The sequence below is a fragment of the Strongylocentrotus purpuratus genome, unplaced genomic scaffold (genome assembly GCF_000002235.5).
Source record: "Strongylocentrotus purpuratus isolate Spur 01 unplaced genomic scaffold, Spur_5.0 spur5_scaffold_8, whole genome shotgun sequence".
Classification (NCBI taxonomy): Eukaryota; Metazoa; Echinodermata; class Echinoidea; order Camarodonta; family Strongylocentrotidae; genus Strongylocentrotus; species Strongylocentrotus purpuratus.
The window spans coordinates 28,460,977-28,485,599 of NW_022145614.1; the positions used below are offsets into that span (position 1 = coordinate 28,460,977).

The window sequence follows — 24,623 nt, forward strand, 5'->3', positions numbered from 1 at the left end:
AAAATAAAAATGTCTACTTTTTTAGTACAGGGCAAACGGGAAGGGAGCTCGCCAGAGTTGCCAATTTGTGTTTGATTACAACTTCAAAAATTCATTAAAACCCCCATTCTCAAAACTCTCGGAATCATTTTAAAGTTGTTGTTGCTAGTTTTCCATTCCTTGTACGACTCTGCTCCTTCCTACAATATGAAGTTAATTAGTATATGCCTACAAGACATCTTCATTCATCTTAGTTGTCCCTAAGACGCGCAGTTCTTTGGGGGGGGGGGGGGATAGAGCATTTTTTTCATTCTGGTCTGTCCCTTTGCAATAAGCTACCACTTAGTATTCGTAGTTTAACAGCCCTCCATGACTTCAAAGTTGCTCTAAAAACCAATCTCTTTCTAAACAGTGCTATTTAATTAGGACAATTATAATTTTGATGTAATACTTAACTTTGTGTTGTTTTAGTTTACCTGTACTTTAGTTAAGAAAGTGATATGTTCGTGATTGTAATATGTACAGTGCCATGAGCTTCGGAGCCTGGCGGATACCGGCGCTATATAAATATCCATATTATTAATATTTTTATTATCAATATCAGGGTTTTCTTCCACATTAAAAGTTTCATGAAACCTTGCCAATTAGTTGGGACTACCACTCAACACTTGGTTGCTTTCTGTGCATCATCTTATGTTTGCCACAAGTACATTTTTGCACAAAACAAAAGGCTCCAAATGACGGACGGAAGGAATACTTTGTACAACACAATGGCTTTGCAAAAGTACCCATTTCCGGTCTCAATTAGCTCCGTGAAAACCCTTTTAACACCGATACAGATTACTCTTCCACTGGAAATATTTAAAGAATCTTGAAGCCTTTGGTTTATCTATCCCATGATCAATACAATGTGGCACAGTGAGATTATGTGTGTGGCATAGCCTATAAAGAATTGAATTTCATACTGAACAATGCACTGAAAAATGACAATTGTTGAACCATGGATGGAGTACAAGTGACACATCAAGTTTATTTTACATCGTTTTCACACTCTGCAGAAAGTTAATCGTCATGGCAATATTAGCAAAATGATACTGACCAGTTTGGAATGTAATTAAGTGCAATGTTTACCTGAAGAAAAAAAAATGGACGGCACAACAGCAACAAAACGCTGTAAAAACTGTGATAAAAAAAGACAAATGTTCTTGCATTTTGTGAAATAAACAATTGCTTGATGTGCTCAAGAGCAGCAAAGCTTAATCTGTGTAAAACATATTAAAAAACTGATGACCTCAAAATTGATATATATCCATCTAAATCTTCTTTGAAGGCTTACAAATATTTCAATATGCTCCCTAAATGTACACAATAAATCATTAACACTGATTTTGTGCAAAAGAAATGCTGTTTGTTACACTTTGGGGTCTAAAATTACCTTCATAGCAATTTTAGGTCCTGAAAGGGCACTAGAAATGTCATAAATAAGAATAAGAGCGATAACCATGCACTTTCTAATCATCACTCACAAACAGTTGATGATGAATGTCTTTGTAACCATATATACATGTATATACCACTCCACACAAGCTCAACTACAGTACTGATGATTATATTCCTACATCTGCCAATGCCAATAATATATTAATACTGGTTTTAAATATGTTTTAGTACCAAGATACATATCCATACATATTTGAAGGGCAATCCTACATTTTTAATGCTTCAAATATTTGTTAAGTTCACATTTAGTTGCCTTGCGTATCCATTATAATCACAATATACAAATAAAATGGCAGTGTTTTGCAAAGAAGCAACCACATCACGAATTTGTGACTTTTTCTATCCAATACAACCTCATATTATAAGCATTTCAGATACTGATTTTCAAATTCAACTATACAAAATAGATTATTTTTTAAATATCAAACTATAGGACAACTGTAGAATTGGGCAATTCCAAAATGTACATTCAACTTTGTGTGTGATATGTTTTTATAGAATATCACAAATCTTGTACTATTTTACATTCAGCCTAATATTTCTGTGCTAAAACCACAGCAAAGTGATTAAAAGAACACCACGACAACCTATCATAGACTAAATGATTTTTTGATACAAAAACTAAAACTTCATAATTTCCATAACTTTACATGATTGTTTAGGAATTACATAATCAGCATCTTAATTGAATGATTGTCTATTTGTCTTGTCACATGTTGTCTGGAACATTAAACAGTTAAAATTTCCCCAAGTTGTATGCATAACTTTTTTTTTAAAGGTACACATCAATTCTGTCCAAGGATTTGCAATGAATTAGTACTTTTACATTTGCTCTTCAATCTCGCCCTCTATGTCACATAATAACGTCACATTTTAATTCAGTGACCTCAAATTTGTCCAATTCATAAGTAGTAACCACTTTGATCAATTGATGGAATGCCAAAGTTGGACAATTAAACCACAGACAGGAAATTTTTAATCGATATGGTAGACAATGTCATGTATTCATAAAGATAAAATTTTCACAGGCTTGACAGAACTCTTGACATTCCTTAAACAGTAACTGCTGTGCCCTGGCATTGTGGTACAAATCCCCTAAACGATATACATGGCGATCTCCCTATCACAAACAATTCTGTGAGGTGATGGCAAACAAAATCTGTTCAAATTTCAAACTCACAAGCTCCCATTACTATCAAACGGAACCCTTTCACCTTCTTTCCCAGTATTGGAAAGTGTGTTAGGAATCCCCTGACTCAAATAAATGTTTATCTTTTTATCAAGAATAGTTCATCTCCTGAAAGCCAGAAGGGAGTTAACTTAATTTACATAGAGTAAACATCTTTTTGCCTCTCAGCAGAAGAGTTCCTTGAGGTACTGTCAACCACCCGGGGTGAGAGTGAGCACTAAAAGAAAAAGGGGGGGGGTGGTTTTCCCTCAACCACGCCCCCTTTGAGTAAAAAAAAAAAAGAAGAGGATTCGGGGAGAAAAAAACTGGGATCTAACAACAATGCCCCCTTTTGAGTAAGAAAATTGGGGGGAAAATCTGGAAACATAGAGAAAATAGGGGAAAAATAGGGGAAAAATAGGGAAAATCAGGATAAAATCAGAAGAAAAAATCAAAAAATTAAAATCAGGAAGAAAAACAAAAATCGGGGGAAAAAAAATTAAAAATCAGGAAACCGATTTAAATCTGGTAATTATCAGACCTGACCACTCGATGCCCAACCTCACATGCTCCCATAGCTGTTACCACACCTCTTCACATTTTTCCCCGGTGCTTGGGCAATGTGGTAGGATTCTCCTAACCCATAAAGTTTGACTTTAACAACATATCCTAGAGGAATTGTCAACCAACTAATCCCCACTCTCACATGTTCCCATTGCTATAGCTAAACCCCTTCACTTTCTTCCCCTGAGAGTAACTACCATACCCCGGTTGCGTTGAAGGATCTCCCTCCCCTCTGTCGTACCCATTGACTGCCCCGCCCTGGGGTTGATGGGAGGTGGTGGTCTGGGAAGGGGGGTAGGTGGGGGGCATCGTGATGTCCATGGTCTGTTTGAGCTGGTTGTAAGACCAGTGGAGCTGCTTGACCTCTTCCATGTGCCTCTGTTTGGTTTCATCCAGCTCTTTGAGGAGATGGTCATTTGTGGTAACCAAGGATCTGTAGGAGAAAACAGATGTAAAATAACTGAGAAACTTTTTATAAAAAACTGACCTGAATGTTATTTTACTACTGTGGAATTCAGTGTAAGTGTTCAGGACATTTGGACATTGTTTCCAGTCTACTGACTAAATACATCATTGCCATATCATTACTGAAAGGCATACAACAGAGCAGTAAAAAAAGAAATATTGAGTCATAAATATCTTACACTAGGGATGGTATATGCCTACATTTATATTTGCACCAGAAATCATCAGTACCTACATAAATGAGTATAAATTTGATCTGTACAACCCATTTCATTATTTGTCAATCAACAGGCTAACTGATTTTTAAAAATATTCAGTCACGTTTGTGCACCAGCCTTCATGTCATGAAAGACAATGTAGAATTCAAATCAGATAACTCCTAGAAATTATGCATTTTACGTTTAACCTACAACTACTGAGCCTATTCTTGGCAAGATATTAATCATTTGATAAAAATAGTCCTTACTTGTGGCTTTCTTGCAGCATAGTAGCTAGCTCCTGGAGCTGAGTGACATGTTTCAGCTGTAACTTTAGCTTCTCATTCTCCTGCTGAAGCTTCTGTCCGTGAACAGATTCTAAGAGACAAGAAGCAAACACAAATTAATTCTGTACCACTGATGCAAATTAATTATACTTAAATATATGAATATATGTACGTCTAATCCTCAACTTATTATTCTCCTGCTTTCACATGTGTATGTAAACTCAACATGAATTGTTTGTTGTTCATCTATCCATCTTCCATTGTACATCAAAAGCACAAACAATCAAAGAAAATTTTCAGAAGTTCTGACTATTCAATACAGCTGACTATAAATAGTGAGAAAAATGGATACAAACAGACCAGAGGAAAAGTACAGTAATTGCTAACAAGATAAAAAACACGTCTCAAGAAAATGTAATCTTATTTATACTTGTTTAACAAAAATAAATTGTTTCATTGCAGTCATCTAACATTATTTTCTCTGTATAGTACAACCTCATAAACAGTTCTCTTTTTCAAAGAAACAGCACAATGAGGTATTATCAGGAGCTTATCATATTCTTTCCAAGGGCCCGTCACTCTTTTTTGTGGCTGGTCCAGGTCAGTCTTGTGTCACTTAAACTGCTTACATATATTGGAACACCCGTTGTCATGTCAGAGTTGAGAATTCTCGCACTTATATATATATATATATATATATATATATATATATACGAGTAGGGGACTGACTTGCACCAGTCACAACTGACTGGGCCCTGAATCCTGACCCCCCCCCCCCCCTCCCTGTGTGATTGATTGTATGCATGGATGTGTGTGGTAATTTATCATTGGTGATTTGTCAGTTTTGTACAGTGTAAGTGTAGTTTTTGAATATTTTCTTACTTTTCATTTATGTACACAGTTTGATAATGATAATGTACTGAGGGAACTTATCAACCCATAAGCTTCTGCTTTTTTTTGGTTCCCCTTTTTTTCCCCTATAATGTTACTGTACATAAATTGTATTTGTAATTGTATTTGATGTAAAAAATTTAATGATTTGGAAAAATAAAACAATTGAATTTAAAATTATTGACATAGCTTGCTGCTAGCACCAATAGGTTGTGCTGTCTTGTTGTTGTTGTTGTTGGTAATAATTTAATGGTGTTCATTCAGTATTGAATATATATGCCATATCTTCAGTTTTATAAAAAAAATCAGTTATCCATAAAGAAAACTGAAAAATACAAATTTGTAATGATATAATTAATTAACAAGTATCGCAATTTATTAGGAGTCTCTGGATGGTTTGCAACTTTGTATTTCTGCTTTTTTTAACATTTAATTTGGTCAGCCCGGTGTACTGTCTTACCTTTGATCTCTCCATGAGATGCAGCATCCGCAGCAGCCTTTCTCCTGGAGTCTTGGACCTGGACCTGGAGCTGGACCTGGAGCTGCCTATTCTCCTCTGTCACCTCCTGAAGCTCAAGGCACAGCCGATCCTGAAATTCAAACAAAATATCAGAAGATACCTTGAGTACATGAGATGCAATTCACTGTGAAAAATATATTTTTTTAAATCTGACAGCCACATCAAGCAAGAAATAGGAGTAATGCATGACATCAGCCAATCCTGACATTCATACAAAATATTATATACAGTAGGCTTGCGGATGCACCATGTGAGAATATTATAGCCTGTGTCAAGTACTGGTTAGAAGCAATTTGTATAGTAAAAAATGAAAAATCCAAGGTTTATTTTGATAGCTTTATTTTGTAATACCGGTACTGTAAAACCAGACATTTATGCACACATAAACCAAGAGCTAATTTTTTACACACCACGGCCCCGTCTTATAAAGAGTTGCAATTGATCCAAATCAATCAAAAGTTTGCAGTCTCCTATCTCTTATGTACATAGTTGCAAATGATATCAATCACAAATAAGTTGCAATTAATATCAACTCTTTATAAGACGGGGCCAAGGTTAGAGAATGTCTCTTAGGACATTATTGAATTAAAACAATTTTTCTTTTTTTGTGCAATTGTTAAAAAAATTGCCATCATCAACAATTCACTGAAGTTTGCATCTGTTCTGTATTTCTGATTTGTATGTGTATTAGCTTTTATTGGAATAAGATAAAATTGAACTTGAGCTTGAACTAAAGTTTCTGTTTACACAGTAAATTAGAGTAATCAGGGGTGATAGTGAGCACTGAAAACCCCTCCCCCCCCCCCCCTTGAGTAAAAAAAAAAGGGGGGATTCTGGGGAAAAGAAATGGCTTCTAACAACATTCCCCCCTTTTGAGTAAGAACATTGGGAAAAATCAGGAAAAATAAGGGAAAATAGGGGTCAAATCAGGAAGAAAATTTTCAAAAATTAAAAAAATCAGGAAAAAAAATATTTAAAAATAGGGAAACCGATTTAAATTGGGTAATTATCAAGCCTGAGTAATAAACATTTTATCAGCCGAGTGATAACCCATCCTTGTCCACAATTCATCCTGGCATACAAAAAATAATGCAATTTTATGCACACTGAAGGGTGTGTTTGCAGAGAAATACACCCATACCAGCTATTTTGAAATTAGTCATCATTAATAGAACATTGGATCGAATGCCAAAAAGTAATATTACCCATGAAATACGCACATAAAAGTATATCAGAATGGCAATGACACAACTGAAGAAAAAGTCTTTAACATTTTTCTATGCACCATAACAAAAGCTAAGCATTCACCATTTAGCACTAAGCATTTAGGGGAAATGCCATTGCAACTCAGGAGGAATATGTTTATTGATAAATATCATTATAATTTACATGCAGCTAAAATTAACCATCCTACCAAAAAAGTCTTATTACCGTGTTGGCAATACGAAAGTTACTCTTGGAAAATGGGCCAAGGTCTTGGAAATAGGAAATATTGAAAAGCTCACTGAATGCATGACGGTTAAACCTTATTGGCACTATAAGATGCCAAGTATATCTACAGAAATAAAGGATTTTGTTTCTAAGAAGTTTTCTTCATCAATAGAATCAAAAAATTATGCTGTAGAGGTCATTAAGAAAAAATGGAATTACTGTTTAAGAATCTATACAGACGCTTCAAAACATCAGGAAGGGTATACAGGAGCAGCTTACTATATCCCAAAACTAAGCCTAAGTAAATGCTTTAAAACATCCAATATATCCATCATGAGAGCAGAACTGGTAGCTATATTAATGGCACTTGAATGGATAGATGAATATCATCCAATTGCAGTAGTGATTTTAACAGATTCAGCATCAGCTTTAGAAGCCATAAAGAATATGAAAGAATCCAGCATAATTGTTGAGATTTATGAAAAACTATTTGCTATAAACTCCTTCGGGATAGATGTTAACCTTGAATGGGTACCAGCCCACTGCGGCCTACCAGGAAATGAAAGAGCTGATTTGTTGGCAAAACAAGCTTCAAAAAAAAAAAAAAATGATATAATAGTAAACCAAAACAAAAGTGAGTTCGTAAGGGAATCAGATATTTTTTATAAATCCATGTGGCAAAGCCTCTGGGATAAAGCAGAGAATGGAAGACACTTGTATAGCATCAATAAAAATGTAAATAATGTTTTTAAAATCAAAGGTTTGAACAGAAAGGACGAAAGATTAATCCACCAATTCAGGCTTGGTAAATGTAACCTGAATTACTATAAATATTTAATTAGAAAACATGACACTGGATTATGTGTAGAATGCCAAACGATAGAAACAATTGAGCACTTTTTATTATCATGTCCAAAATATGAAAGACAACGAAGGAGAATGTATAGAGCACTAAAAACCCAAAATCCAAATCTAGGTCAATTACTAGGAAATGAGGAATTTATAGGAAAGGTGGTAGCTTTTTTAAAAGGCAGTGGAAGGTACAATGAACTGTGATGCTCAGCTATAAACATTAATTGCGTATTAATTAAGTATTAATTGAGTATTAGTTACGTTTTGCTATTATCTATTAGTATTAGTGACAGTGGTACTATCCTCGGTATAAATTGCTTCATTGTATAAATTGTACAAATTGCTTCATTATACTGAGAGAGGTTTTAAACTAACGTCCTAACGTAATGAACTGATCGCAACTAATATTCAACCACTTCATCCTTTCTTTCCTAATGAATTCTTTAAAATAACAAGCCGAATAACAATACAGAAAATAACTACTAACAATTTACTGACATTGTTAATTGCACAACACAACGCCACTAGGCTATCGTCGATCCAACAGTAAAAGTATTAAGAGAGGACCAGTAACTACGCCCTCTCACATTGCCTGGCGGAAATCATCGAATGACGATGGAAACGCCATTATTCGCAACAACAACAACAACAAAATCCAACTCGAAATATCAAAATCATGAAAAGTGAAAGAACACTCACCACATCTCTCTGCGATGTATCCAATGCCCTCTGTAGTTCCGATCCTGCCATTGCCGTGGCCTGCTGGCCTATTCTCCCACCTGCAGAGCCCAGTTTACAGCGTGCTATGTCCAGCTGAAGCCGATCTATATGCTCCTGACTGGTGGCTGAGTGATCCGTTAAAAGCTTCTCTAGGAGTGACTGGGCTTGAGCTGAGGAGGGATGATATTGTACATAGTTTGAAACAAGCAATCATGAATATAATTTGCTCTATATACTTGAGGTTCCAAACTGACATATTACTGACTGACTCTATTAATTAAAATATCACTTCTAAAAAATGTGTATTAAAAGGTTACATACACTCTAAACAGAGGTAAAGGGAACTATGTGAGACTATCAGATGCATTTGTACATGCTTGCAAGACTTGTGCAGATCTTGATATGAAATCAATTATTTGCTTTATGCTCTTCCAGCACCTAATCAAACGTATTGTTATTGTTTGTTAGTTGTTGTTGTGGGGGGGGGGGGGGGGTCAGGGGGAAAGTGGTAATTGCGAATCAATTATTCGCTTTATGCTCTTCAATAGCTAATGTTTTGTTATTGTTTGTTAGTTAGTTTTTTAGTGGGAGGGGGGAGTTGTAATTGGTCCCCTTTGAACAAAATTAAGCAAACTATGCCTAGTATGAATCAAAGACTGACTCTGAATAAACAGATTCAAATTTGTTCAAAGATCCCACAAGCAACAGTCCAACAAGTCTAGAATTGTTTCTCTCTGATTGACTGTCTACATGTACATCACCCCCCCCCCCCTCCAAAAGCCCACTTTAGAAATGCCCCAAAATAAGGATATCTGACATCCTTCCTACCTTGAAATTTTGAATGTGCATGAAGAGACTTGCTGCCATTCCAGTATCTGTCCACAAGGTTGAGGAGACCGTCTAGGAACGTGCTCTGGCTCATTCCTGGAACTGAGGCGGCTCCATTCTGTTGAATAGTTGCATGTAATATATAAGTAAGAAGACATCACAAGCAAAACATTAAATGGCGACAACAACCGAAGACAAAATCTGAATCATTGCAACACACACTTCCTGTGTCAACAGAAGAAGAGAAGGATCAGAATGTAAATGGGAGAAAGTAAACATACAAACGTTTTTTTTAAATCTCACAATGGTCAAGCTTATGACACATTTTCTCTTGATGACACAATATGTCAATAGTTTTAACATTGAGATGAAATTACACTGACTACACAAACACTCATTCATGTTTGGTTAATAAGTACTTTTATCCCACAGACACTGAACAAGCAAGTTCTAAATGGTCTTTACCTGTTTCATGGTTCTCTGTACTGGTGGAGGTTCATCAAACGTTTCCCCTGCCCCTGGCACTGGGTGCAGATCATATGTAGATGAGGAATCTCCTCTGACACCTGAAAAGACAGATTGATTTTTTTAAATGTTTTTTTATTAAGCAATCCACCAACCTTATTTGATGTGTGTTTATCTTGTCTTTGTGAGTGAAATAAATTGAAATTGAATTTAATTGTACTGGGTAAACCCTTGTTACACCCAGTGTAATGCCATCAGTGTATCCATGTACAGTGGATGCTATATCTATTATCATCCATTCAAGAGAGTTGAAATTAATCCCAATTAAATCAGTTATAGTGAGAATTATATGATGACGTGGATCCTAATCAAATGATTGGTTGAAAGCGTACACGTGACCAGTCATTTATTTTGCCTAACACGTAATTTGGATAATGACCGGTCATTACCAAAATCACGTTATAAAACAAATAAAACATGATCTTATAAAAGAAATAATACACATCATTTTATTTGGGCATTAGTGAAATTACACACACTCGGTACCTTCAAAACAGTCCAAACGCCCTCGGCTATCGTCTCAGGCATGTTAGACTGTTCCAAAGGTACCTCGTGTAGGTATTTCTTACTAATGCCCTCACTGATGTGTATTATTTGTTATTAATCAAGCTGCCCACTAATTCTGTCTGCCTGCTTAGCAAAGGCTACCTGGACAGAGACATGTTTCAGCAAATTCAAAACCAAATAATGTAAAACCATATGGACAAGCCTTACTCCAATATGCCCAATGGTTATCTTTCCATGTAATTATTTATTTGTAAAATTGAAAGGATAATTAAAAATAAGAAAAAGGGGGGTTTAATGGCTACAACAAAGTATAAGACAAGCATCTATAAATGTACACATTTATTGTTTCTTTTCAAATTGGTGATAATAAGTTTTACTCACCAGACTTTGGATTTGGTGTAAAGTTCACTTTGGAGGAGTAAGCTGAATACGCATCACTTTCATCTGTAAACCTCAGGTTGGAGTCGACACGCCCTCTGACCTCTTGCTCTGGTTCAGTGACCTCAACCCTTGACCTTTGCAGCTGCTGCGACCTCTCCCGATCTGATAAATGTTGGGATGGTTCTGGGGCAGGGGTTAATAGGTGGTGAACGTGATGAGGTGAAAGGTCAGACATTACTCCGTTCTGACGTCCATTTGGTCGGGACTCGTCGGATATATTTGAGTCCGATGATTGGGGCCGATCCAAGATGGACCCCTGGGTTTTGTTAGTAGCGGAAGGAGAGGCGGTGTGTGTGATGGGGTTAGGTGAGTCTAGAAGGGAGAGGGGTTCATGCCGACGAGGATTAGTATGGGTGGGACTGAGCATGTTAGTTGTAGGATCGTGCAAAGAAGTTGGAGAAGAGTGGGAAGAACTGTGCAGGGGATTTTCACTTTGAGAAACTTTACTTAGACCTACATCATCATCAGCATGATGCAAAGAGAAACTATAGCAGTTTTCTAGGATTCGATTATAAGAGCTAATTGGATGATTTGTTGTTGAATCAGACATTGAACTTTCCCATTTCCTATCCTCATCTTTGAATAACTCTGTTGTACTCCCCAACCTATCCTCCCTTTGACTTTCAGAATCAAACAAGAAATCATTCTTATCCCTTCCAACAACCAAATTAGAGTACCTATTTTCTTGGGGAGTTTGCATCAAGGCAGAGGTGTGAATGAGACTATCCTCATTTGCATTAGAATTGTTTCTATTGAATGAAGAGTTCCACAAATCTCTCTGTGATAGATCCTTCGCACCATGAACAGAACCTGACAACTGCCTTTCAGTTTCAGTTATCCTACTTGGACTTGTAAAAAGATCTTTCTTAAATTCCTCCTTTTTGTTTTTGTCATCGATTTTGCTACCATCAATACTCCCTAGCATGAAAGTAACAGACTTCTTAGACTCCTTTGACAATGGACTAGATTCTATACAGGTGCCATGACTTCTTAGCGCTGCTTTTAGATGAGATCTTGTGTTACTATTTGGTGAAAGGGGTCTCATGCCTGAAGTTTGGTCCAGTGTTATTCCTAGACTTGTAGGGGGAGATATTGCTCTTGTGGGACTCCTAGGTCTAGAATGGACCATTGTTCTTATCGCACTGTTGGAAGGAGATAGGGCTCTGTATAGATTTAAAGGTCTATCGTGGACTGCTGTTCTTGTTGGACTTGTAGGAGGAGATACAGCTCTTGTTGGACTTCTCAGTCTATTATTGACTGATGATCTTGTTGGACTTGTGGAAGGAGATAGGGATCTACTAGGACTTCTAATAGCGGATGTTAGTCTAGCACCCGTGTTTGTGCCAGATGACAGCGATGTTGGACTTAGACTTCTTTTCAGTGATTTTATATGAGTACCTGGACTTCTAGAAGGTGATGTTAGTTGAGTTCCTGTGCTTGCAGATGATGTTAGTATAGGACCTGAACCTCTGTCAGGTGATGCGGACCTGGTCTGACCCCTGGTCTTAGCCCTGCTACTACGAGTCTGGGACATGATGGAGGAATATATGTCTCCTGCTTTGATCAAGCTACTTCCCCGGGGAGTTACTGAAATCAGTGACTGCGAGTCAAAATCTTGATCGGCATGTCGTCTCTGGCTCTGAGTTACGGTTGACATACTCAATGAACTAGGAGCACTCAACAATCCATTGTCATATCCAACCACTGAACTATCTTCCGACAGAGTGTCAAAATCCAACTTTCTCCTTCCCTCCACTGGCGAAAAAGAGAGTCTGCCTTTGCCAAATTTAGGACCATCTCCACCAATCAAACTAATGGTATCTGTCGGCGACAATAAATCCTTGTGTTCATGCTCAAATGTTTTCCTCTCTTCTACAAACGAGTCAGATGGCTGCCAGAGGTCGGAGGGGAACTTTGTAAGCTCGTCTATGATAGTCTTAGTGTCGGTTGGGGAAGCGGGATCTTCGTGCTGGGTTAGTGGGTCTTTGTGCGAAAGCGGTGCATCGGGTAATCTAAGAGGGGATAGTCTTGTACTGAGATAAGAGTCATTAAGCTCATCAAGGGGGTCTGCATCTAAGAGACTACCGGTGGAATCACTAGCGGTGGAGGTGTCCGATGGTGGCAAGGTATCTACGGTTAATTCCAGTAAAAGTTTTTCGGTGTCTGTGCATAAATGAACAAACAATCACACAGCAAACATCAAATTTGTCCCAAACACGAAGTCATAAATTGATGTCCAGCCAACATGACAAAAGTTCCATTGCATCAATATTCATTAAAGAATGCAAGAATGTCCCAAGTTTCATGCAACACACGTTCCACGGAGGGGAAGGGAAACACAGATATATATACATGGTGTTAGTGGAAGAAGAAAAATTGGCAGTGTTTACAGGAATGATCAAAGCACACGATTTGAAAAATGGGAATTAGTTTTTAGATGAGGACAAAAGAAAAGGATAAATGCAGTGAAAATGTTGGGTGATGTGATACTTCTTTACTTGTTTTCAAAAAGGGGTAATGGATATATATCATAACTGGTCATGAAGTTGTTGTAGATAAGGAAGTTATAAAATGCAAAGGTCATGGGTTAGATGGTCACTGTTATCAAACTGAAAACCAAACTCACAAAATAAACAATAAACCATGCCGATAGGAACAAGTTCACACACTGTCTGTCATGCAGTTCAAAATGCTAATATACAGGTCAGGAGATATAGAATGAATTTACACAGAAATACTGAAAAGTCCAAAAGTCAATACAACCTTTTATTTCTTAGAATTTCTACAGGTATTTTTACATGATATGTAACGTCAGTATCCAAAGGTTAAATGGGAGATTTTCAAATGTATTTAGACAACTTTCTCAGCAATCTATGCCAATGTGGTAACCAGACCCCGATTTCCCATTACTTGGTAAGTGAAGTATGCAATGTGTTAATGATCACCGTATAACCCTTTTCAGACAAAAAAAAAAGTGAGTAATGTCTACGTGAAAATGTGTTTAAGCTTTCTTATTTTATTTTTCTATTATGTTTAAAATATATCAATCAACCTTCACAATAAAACAAAAGACTACTTTGTTTGGTCCCATAACTTTGAATAACAGGGGGGGGGGGGGGGTTTCACAAAACTTGTTATCAGTGACAAATGACAATTTGTGTTATAAGCTACTGAAATCCTTGCTTCTGATTGGTTATCAGCAGATTTGTCACTGATATTTGTTATTTGTCATTGAAAAAAGGCTTTGTAAAACGCCTCCCAGATTAACCTTTTTAGTAATATTTGCACCCTGCATGTCATCTTTGGAGAGCCAGAAGGGTGTTTACCTACTCAGTGTTGAATGATAAGATTTAACCCATTGACTACTGAATTCTCTCTTTGCCATAGGCTTAATACAGGAGCCTACCCGCTCCCATAGGCAATTGGTTAACATCCTTTTTTTTTTAATTTCTCAATTTTTACTTCATTTTCCGAAAGAGCATAAAAAATAATGTCCAAATGTCAAAAACCAATTGAATACGTTAAGTATTGGCTGAGATATGACCATCTGAATAAATACCTTTCCTATAGGAACTCAGTGTTATTTGCTCTGGCTCCTAACCATTACGAACCAGAGCAAATAACACTGAGTTTTCGACATTTGGACATTATTTTTGATGCTCTTTCAGAAAACGAAGAAAAAATTGAGAAATTCTAAAAATAGATTTTTGTGACGTCACAGCTTCGGTACTCTATTACTTGTATGTCATTGTAGATCTTGATTATCTCAGAGATGATCACTCACCTGTCTGATACAAGCTCCTGTCCCTCTCTGCCATGTGACTGGACGTATTGGATCCTGCTCTCCTGCGAGGTGGCGTCCTCTGACTGTAGGGTCTCTGGTAATCTGCACAATAGCACAAGTCATCATTTTTTAGAATTTCTTTTAAAGGCATCGTTTAACAATGTTAAATATGAGATGCATGGCCCTACGTGTTATCAGTGTGTGTGTTATGGTGTAATATTGAAGCCAAAAAAAAATGCGCTTCAAAATGATCATGAAGTGCCTCAATACTCATTTTCCCCAATAGACTGTAGTGTTATAAAAACTGTGAGGAAAACAAATTTTTAAATTTTGATTTCTAATCATAAATATCTTGATAATCAGACAGGCGATTGGCTTGTAAAAGTCATGGGGTTCCTGACTAACCTAGAGGTTTATAATCATCAGTGCAGAAAGAGCTTTTTGGATTTTGTTTCAGAATCTGAGACCCGATCACTTTACTGTTAAAAATAAACAATGCCAGTAGTAACAAATTCACACACTGTCTGTAATGCACTTCAAAATGCCAATAAACAGAAGTAGACTGAACTTACAAAGCAAATACTAACAAGACAATACAACATGGTTAAGTTTGACAGGTATTTGCTACATAATGGATAATATGAGACAACAGTATTAAAAGGATAACAGGATTTTATAAATGTATTTAAACCATTGTAGTTTGCAATAATGCCGAATTGACCTCTTGAATCGGGAGCCCTTTTTATAAAGAAATATATGACAATGAAATAAATTAATGTTTTATAAGAACTCTAATTGTGCACTTAAATGCAATTCTAAAGGGCAGAGTGTAAAATGGTTTGTCTCAAAGGTGTTTTTAACAATCACTAATAAATAAATATTTCCATTTAATTAATATTTCTGAAATGATAATTATCTCATACTCATTGAATTATGTATCATAGTTATACAAATGTATGTTTTATGTTTATGTTATACCCTGCTTTGGCAAATCCATCGTCCTTTGGCCGTGCATGCTATACAGTGTGAGTCAAAAAAAAGTTTACACCTAGAAAATTGCTAATTATTTTAAAAATCATCTATGAACAGTAAATAATTATACATCTTATGAAAGAGTGTTTTATCCCAAATCATTTGGTATCATTTTTGTGTGGTATATGTTCACGCTTGGATAAACAGGAGGCATTGTTTGCGAGAGTGCACAAATCAACTTGCGCCAAAGTTGCTTATGTGATGTTTAAATAAAACAATTGGGATTTGGGTTTTAAATCGGATTTTGCAGATCAAAATAACATCCCTAACAAAATTAATCATGCCACACATATCAAATATCGAATATCAAATATCAACGAACATTTGTGCGCCCGTGTGTGACTTTGCTTCTGCAAAAAGCATATGCAATGCATTTCATTTGATTCATTCAATTCATTCTCTCACTCCGCTAATCCCAACATAATACATGCTGTATGCATCACTTTGGCGCAAGTCAATTTTTGCACTCTCGCAAACAATGCCTCCTGTTTATCCAAGTGGAACATATACCACACAAAAATGATACCAAATGATTTGGGATAAAACACTCTTTCATAAGATGTAGAATTATTGACTGTTCATAGATGATTTTTTAAATAATTAACAATTTTCTAGGTGTAAACTTTTTTTTGACTCACACGGTATTGTGATATCTCTGTATAATTACGATCTATTTGTGCCACTGTCTATTTTGATTATGAAATAAATGCATAATTGATGTGACAGAGAGAACTTACGCAAAAATCATATCCCATATCAATATTGTGCTTTTTAAACCAAATGGGAATGGTGTGTTACCTTGTGTAAGCTGGACATCAACAGAGGGGTTGGCCACACTGGACCCAGTGACTGGACGAGGTCGGGAAAGGTCACCATCGGTTCTAGCCAAGAGGTCAAGCAGGTCACAGTCGTCTTCTTCTACAGCTATTATGAAGTGGCATGGATGAAAAAAGGGCAATAAGTCAAGGTAGAAAGACTCATATGGGACATTGGGGATGTAGCTGCATTACCCCCCCCCCCTTCTCTTTTTCTTAAGTCCACTAAATATAATCATTGCAAATGTGTTTTTATACTTATACACAACCATGTATGAAACAAATCTATTCTGTTATCAATAACTAATAACTAATAACTTAAGTGTATGAAATTTTCTGTACAGAGCAAACTGGAGAGGACCCTGCAAGACACGTAATAGGGTTACCATTTGTGTTTCGCTGATGACAACTTCAAAAATTCATACCTTTCCTATTTTTAATTGGATATTGCTCAAACTGTCACTTATTTGTTTCTCATGGTTTTCTGTTTTCTGTTTTTATTAATACCAGCTAATTAGCAGTGGAACTTCCCCTTTAAGTAAACATTAAATTAAGTTGTAGGCCCAATAATATTTGAAGATGTCTGAAGTTTGGATCTGCCCTACTAAAGTTGTTGAGCTCCTACCTGTTCTTCCCCCAAGTCCTCTGACATGTTTTGTTCTGGGTAGCTCTCCTCTCAATGGATCCTTTGCTGATGATGCGCTGTGCTCCGTCATACCAGTCGCCTGGTAGAAAATCAAATCACACAATGAAAACAAGAAAAGTGGTTTTCATAGACAGATGGTCTTTAAAGCCTATCTGCACTAGTTTGGCCAGGAGGGATTAGACCTCCCTGCGTGGTCACTGGCAGGTGGTAATCTCATCAAATCAGCTCTCAATTAACATAAGCGAAAGGGGACCATGGGGAACAACGGGTACTGCTTAGGCATTGTTGGCTATATAGAGGGCGCAAGTAGTGCAGCCCCGCTTAAAATACAGGTTCCTATGTTTCAATGGAAATCACTATTCAAGAGAAACAAAAGATGTGGTCTTTCTAGATGGTCTGCCTTTCTGTACAAGTGATCACTAAATCAGGTTTGACTGTATTAGTCAAAATACATGTATATGATGTATTCATGCATTATCTTTTACCAGTGTTTTATTTTACAATATTTGTTCAATAACACAAAGCATAAATAAATAATAGGCATTTACATAGCGCCGTCTATCGAGACAATTCTATTCAGAGGCGCACAAATTAATTATTACCCCGTCTTTAGCCTAGCTGCCATTACAGCGCTCTAGCATTTCAAGGGATGAATTCCTGCCAGGTACCCATTTACCTAACCTAGGTCGATTGTAGAAAAAGTAGATAATGCCTTGCCAAAGGACATTAGTGCCATGTCGGGGATCGAACCATGACCTTCAAATTTCAAGTCAAGTGCTTAAACTACTTGACTAGGACACTTCTATAGCATAAATAACACTGTTCACAGCATTTCAAGTAATTAAAACGTCTAAATAATAAAAATACACAAAATTATGAAATAAAGAACTCGGGGGGGGGGGGGGGGGGGGGGGGGGCGAGGACAGGGTTGACCCTGTTCACTAGTTCACAACCTAAACTTGTTAACTCGTATACAAAGAACAATGGAAAGCTTATTTTGTTTTACTTCTTGTTGTTATTTTTGTTTTTGTTTAATTTTTACCTGATCTGTGTCAAAGTGAAGCAGTGCCGATTTCCTTTCTGATTCTCTCACTGATCTGTCATCTAAAATAAAATGAACAGATACCCAAATTGTTATAGAGATATAGCATCAGGGTATCATTTTGCATATACATATTCATCAAATATTATGGTCCCGTTCTCATAATTATTCAGTTGAGATTTTTATATGAAACAACATCTAAATGAATTGGAACAGAGGACATTATGCCACAGTAATTAAATTTATTGTCTCTGTGGCAGCAATGGTTGTATTATCTATACTTGTTTCAGTGTTAGCAGGGACTTGGGATAGCATCTGATTTATAATGATTTTCTTTATAAGCAAAAGTAATGACGAAGATAATAATTAACAGGACTTAACTTCAAGATAAATCTTTATTTAATCAATCAAGCAATAAATAATGGTATGCAGTGTGACGATTGATGATGCTATCTACCTAATTTCCTGAGATTTGGTAACATATGGACCAGATGGAGCCTGTAATCAGGTTCATTCTTCGTGACAGGGTTCAATCGAAGGTCAATCTCCTGAAGACTGGTGTTGTGTCTCAGTCTGTTCAGCTCCTGCAGACTGCTGATGTTATTGTAATACCTGGTGGTTGAACCCCTCTTGGTCAAGGAAAAAAAAACTACTATCTTGACCTATCTATAAGAAGGTAGATACATGAGACTTGAATGGATTGGAAATAAATGTAACATATATATATATATATATATCTCAGAGCAAATGTTACAACAAATTTTATTCACAATGACTCTTATTTTAACAATAACATGCAATCAACCTCCTAGTAATTTCAATTCCTTAACACGAGTCCTTAAAATAATATTCATTCGATATGCTCAAGTGAAAAGTTGAAGTTTTCAACATTACAAACATCATCTTGAATTGCTTTTAAAATAAAAGCGGATTATTTCAGGCAAAATAGTTGTGTTTTTTTGCAATTAATTTTTAAAAAGTCATTTTGGAAAACACTGAGATTCAAAACAAATCAATTTTGTATTGGGCAAAATGATAATTTTTACATTGAATTTGAAACATCCATTTGGTAAACAATAAAGAATCAAAACATTTTTCATATGAAAATGGATCATTCATATTCATAATAAAAAATCCAAATACATAAACAGAAAATGCATTAATTTAGCGCTCCATCACTCAGCTAAAAGGCTGACCGTAGATTTTAAGATTTTTGGGTCGTTCACAAAGGGCAATACAACATTATTTTTTTAACGCCTAATGAAAGACCTGGTTGTAAGGACAGAAAAATTATTAATTTAGCTCCATTTCTCGGTTAAGGATACAGATTGAGCTTCTCAAGAACTTTGAGCTGTTGGAAGCCCTGGAGACTCTGGAGTGAGTTGCGAGAGAGATCTATCTGCTTGAGACGGGTAAAGCTGGACAGTGCATTGCCCAGGCTACCTATCTTCTCCTGGTAGGTACCAGGTAACGACAGGGATCGTACATCATCTGGAAGAAAAACAGAGATTGATGATATTGATAATGATCATGATGAGGATAAATAATAATAAAGATATTTGAAAAGAAAACAACGATACAAATAATGATAAAAATATTGATGATGATGATAATGATGATAATAATATTGATAATAATAATAATAAATGAATAAAAACAATAAAATGATAACAATCCTACTACTAATAGACTATTAATACTAGTCAATATACATTATTATTATCTATAAGGCTTCCAACTTCCAAGTGGTACAATAAATCAGTGCATTTAATATCTTTAGCACAGTACCTGGATGACAGATCAATATTGTTTTGTATTGCTCTGTCATCCTGGAACTTCAACTGTCGATACATTATTGCTTGATTATCAAAAATTAACAACACTTTTCGCTGTTACCCGGTAACTGTACCCAATGTGCAAACTGATTGGAACATTTACTGAGGTAAAAAGTCAAAATTTGTTATTTTACCAGTCAGCTTGGTATAGATAATAATAATAATATTGTTTTCAATACCACATAAATATTGCTCTCGCTATGACAATATTGGACTCATCTTCGGCCCGTCTAATATTGTCATAGCTCAAGCAATACATTCTTGTATCACCCTCAAAGCCATCCAATATTATCTAAATATTGTGCACATATCCATTTAAAGTGGATTTAAGGATTTAACTGAAATCTCCAAAGAGCTCTGAAATGTAAAATGTGCCCTCTGAAAAGTTAGGGAAAGTGAAGAAAAATTACCAAAAAATCATTTATTAAAATATCAAATTGGAAGTAAAAGAAAATGTGAACAGAAAAAAGAACTACATGTACACACAAAATTATATATCTAAAAATGGCAATTAACAGGATAGTGCAGAAATAAAGAAAGAAAGAATGAAAGGCAATAAAAAAAGGCTAAGAAATTGGGCAAAAATAAAGGATATTGGGAACAAAACTTTGAGAAGGTAGTAAAATGAAAGAAGTGTGAAATAAAGAATTTCAAAGGGTTTTTAGATAGAAATATTTATTCATTTATTCCACCCAAATGTTTGCACTTCAAATACAAAGTTTAAAAAAAAAAAACTATATTTTGCCAATATATAATTTAAGCAAACTAAATTTGTAGTCTATGCAGAATGCCAAATTTGCATCCTTGTCTACAATACATAGATGCCCAGTATATTATGCAATGTGCATGGTTTCATGGTATTAAAGCAGGTTCATTTACATAAGAAATAAATGAATTGTCTGTGTGTGTGAAAAGCAGTCAAAAGCCTATTATCTAGCTATCTCAATTGTTTGCATAAAGCCTATTATAGTTGACATTGGGCTTAAAATGGCTTCTCTCCCCCTGCCCATTTTAACAAAGGAGTGGGCAGTAAATTCAAGATAAGCTAAGCCGTTTATAATTAGGATCTCTAAGTACTGATAACATTCACATCTAAAATATATCATTGAATGCCAAGAAATGATAAGTATTTCAAATCTGGAAAAGACTACCAAGTTGTCCCAAGTTCTAAACAGAAATATATTTAGATCTACATGTATTTATTTGCAAACAAAATAATATCAATTATCAACAATCTCCTTATCAAAGAAGAATCATTACAAAGTAACAATATCTGAGATGTAAATCCTTTCAATAACTGAATGACATGACATTAGAGCATAGTTTTTTAGTTCAATAATAAGCATAACCAGACAGTAACAAAAGATAAAGCAGAATAATGCTAACCCTAAACTAAAGATAGACCCAGTCCTAGAGTAGAAGTCTAGACTATACTATCAAACTATCAAAATTCACTTCATCTAGAGAAGAAAGAAAGAAAAAAAAACTATTATAAATGATTTTGTCTGTGTTGAACTTAAAATTTCAAATCTACAGTGTAGGTAGATCTAGTCTATAGATCTACTATAGAAGTAGAATCCATGCTGGACAAAAATAACCGTCTGATATGGGTCATTTCTTTAATAAAACTGACATTTGTTGACATTCCCCAATAATCGGAGTTCTAGTGGAGCCAGACGTAGTCTCAGTGGAACAACCAACGATATAGAGAGACTGAAGCTTTTGGTCTAAATCCATGATATGCATATTGGATTTGACTGAAATATTATAAATTATCATCAGTATGGATCGGAGGGACTCACTGTCACCGACATATACATGAACAGTCCCTGAAACTTGAAAGTGACATTGAAATTGAAAGTTTACAATAACATTTAAACTAACTCACTGTTAGTGCAGTGTTACTGTTAAAGGGATCGTTTAACATTGTTAAATCTGAGATACACGGCTCTACGTGTCATCAGTGTCTGTGATATGGTGTAATATTGAAGCCCTAAAAAAATTGTGCTTCAAAATGATCAAGAAGTGCCTCAAAAAAGTAAAAATCTTTAAGTGACCGGTTTTACCATACTCGTTTTCCCCAATAGAGTGTAGTGTTATGAAAACCGTCAGGCGAACGGTTTTTAAAATTTGTAATTCCAATCATAAATATATTGATAATCAGACAGGCGATCGGCTTGTAAAAGTCATGGGGTTCCTGACTGACCTAAAGGTTTATAATTATCATTGCATCATGAGCTAAATCCAGAATTTTATTTCAGAATCTGAGACAAAGTTACCGGATCCCTTTAATTAATAGACCTTCTAATTAATTATGTATTGTTACTAGTCTAGGCCTACTAGTAGAGTAGACTAGACTTCAAGTCTACACCCATAAAACTAAATTAATTTTTTATTTCTATCGTTGCATAAATTGTAGATTATCTGGAATTCTGGATTGAAGTGAACCAGCAGCAGTGACGCGAAGCCAGGCCAGAGTTATCTCCTGCGCGTTTGCCGGGCCCTCGGCCTCGGGGCTGGCAAAGCGCCAGCACTACTGCAGCTGCAGTCAGGCATCACTGCCACTGGTATTGCAATGGTGATCGCGTAGCCGGGTTACGTTTAAACAATCGACATTGTCATTCACAGAGTTTTCCACCCTTCTTTCTATTAAATATGACATAGCTACGCACGTAAATTTTAGATGGAATACTAGGTAATTAAATAATGATATTGTCTCACCTAAATTATCGTGATTTAATTGAACCCTTTCTCTAATCCAAGCCTCAGTTATCGTGAGAGACATCTTTGAATTTACCGCTTTCACTGATATTCAAACACAAGCGGCAATACAATGGGACTAAACAAATTGAACAAGTCGAAAGTCAACGAACGATTTCGCATAGTCTTTGCTCCAGTCGTCTTTAACCTTACTAAGTCATACTGTAGGGGCGTCGAGCGGCGAGCAAGGGCGGGGTCTCAGTCATGTAAAAATATATTCAAGGTATTCAAGGTATAGGTAGGTTCATGGGAGTGATGTTGGGTGCTGACACAGAGATGGTTTTCTTATAGTTATTTTGATCGATCTTCGATTCATGGGGCGGGTTATCCCGAGGATGGCAATCCCGAAATCAAGGTGGTAGTCGTTCAATCCCAATAATTTGATGATAGACTCCAATCTAAAATGATGAATAATTTAGTATTTCACAGTAGTTGTTGTTCTTCTTGTGCTTTTGCGGGGGAGGGGGCTACACGCCTGGCAAGAGAGACCCTATATTATGCACACTGCAAAATTGCGTGCCCCCCTCCCCGCCCCTTTCTGGTAAAGAAAACACCTTCTTATAATATCATCCCCTTTCTTTCTTTTCCCTTCTCATTATTCTGCTTTTCCCCCTTTTCTCTCCACCGTCTTACCCCCTTTCCTTCTTTTCCGCCTTTTCTCTCCTCTCTCTTCCCAGTCTCTTCGTTTCCCCTCCTTTTTTTTCCTCTCCCCTTTACTGTTCTCCCTCTTTTCTTCTTTCTATCTTACCTTTTCTTTCTTTTCCCCCTCCTTTTTTTTACCCTCCTTTTTCTCCTTTTCTCCCTTTTTCTTTTCCCCCTTCCCCCCCCCCTTTTTTTTTTACCTGGGGGGGGGGGGGGTGCCCCCTGTGCTCCCTGAATCCGCCACTGCCTCCCCTCAAACTTCCGTTAAGTTTAAACCAAGACGTTTATCTCGTTATGGCCTACATAGGGAAACATATGTCAAAGTTTTTGCAAAATTATCTAGATTCATGATAAAAAGATAAGTTCAACAAAATAATGATACTTCTTCACGAAATTTTCATAATACTTTATTGAATAGAGGGATTTCTTAGTTATTGTCGACATCCAATTCTGTTGTAAGATTTTCTGTAACATAATAAAATCATATCGCCTATCTACTATTCTTGTCCCACAATTCGATTTTCCTCTCTTTTACTGCCTTTCTCTTTTGTATTTATCATCACAAGTGACCTAGATTGTGCGTCGTTTCCTCGTTAAACCATATTCATATTGCGATTAGAATTTCAGCTAAATAACAACAAGCTTCCATGTTAATCTTGATCATACTCAGTGGCATATACCTTGATCCAACTATGATGGGGGCGCAGGGCCCTGTTTCATAAAGCTTGTTTCAATAACAAGTTACATTAACGGTACTGTTATAAGCTTTAGTAATCCTTGCATTTGATTGGCTGAGAGCAAATTTGTCATAGAATCTTAGCATTTGTTATTTATTTCATGGGGGCGGGGGAAGGGGAGCACCGGGGTAGATGAAATGTGAGAGAACAGTTGGATATTGATAATCCACAAAAATTCACCCAATCAGAAAATTACCCAAACCTCACCATAATTATGTAGCATGTTAAACACTAGTTGGGCAAATAAGTTGGATAAAACATATAAAGAGGCATAGACAGGGGGTACAATGGGGCCATAAACCCCTCCCCCCTATGCAGCTCCTAAAAAAAAAAAAAAAAAAAAATGCAGTACCGCATGATTCATGTAGGAATTGTATATACACCCCCCCCCCCCCCGATTCCTACGTGCGTTCGGGTCACTTTACCACGCCGGAGCAGGCCTGCACTGGTGCACT

The 24,623-nt window shown here is 36.3% G+C and overlaps 1 protein-coding gene across 1 annotated transcript; it reads right to left on the reverse strand.

The window, feature by feature from the left end:
• Window positions 1–984: 984 nt before the first annotated feature.
• Window positions 985–22,876, reverse strand: LOC577179 (centrosomal protein of 72 kDa). The gene is made up of 14 exons (XM_030975329.1): window positions 22,751–22,876; window positions 19,520–19,685; window positions 18,652–18,806; window positions 18,195–18,256; window positions 17,132–17,231; window positions 16,490–16,615; window positions 14,660–14,761; window positions 10,816–10,998; window positions 9,868–9,968; window positions 9,403–9,520; window positions 8,554–8,744; window positions 5,512–5,641; window positions 4,143–4,251; window positions 985–3,644 (listed from the first exon to the last, which is right to left on the reverse strand). The coding sequence occupies exons 1-14, from the start codon at window positions 22,812–22,814 to the stop codon at window positions 3,350–3,352; spliced, it is 1,902 nt and encodes a 633-aa protein (XP_030831189.1). The 5' UTR covers window positions 22,815–22,876; the 3' UTR covers window positions 985–3,349.
• Window positions 22,877–24,623: the final 1,747 nt, after the last annotated feature.

What these genes read in the sequence shown, in the direction of transcription:
- LOC577179 (XM_030975329.1), bottom strand. Translation starts at nt 22,814, where the DNA reads ATGTCTCTCACGATAACTGAGGCTTGGATTAGAGAAAGGGTTCAATTA. An exon ending in ATTAAATCACGATAATTTAG is followed by an intron (nt 19,686 to 22,750) that starts GTGAGACAATAT and finishes TTTTTCTTCCAG; the next exon opens with ATGATGTACGATCCCTGTCG. An exon ending in ATGCTGCAAGAAAGCCACAA is followed by an intron (nt 3,645 to 4,142) that starts GTAAGGACTATT and finishes TTTCTCCTACAG; the next exon opens with ATCCTTGGTTACCACAAATG.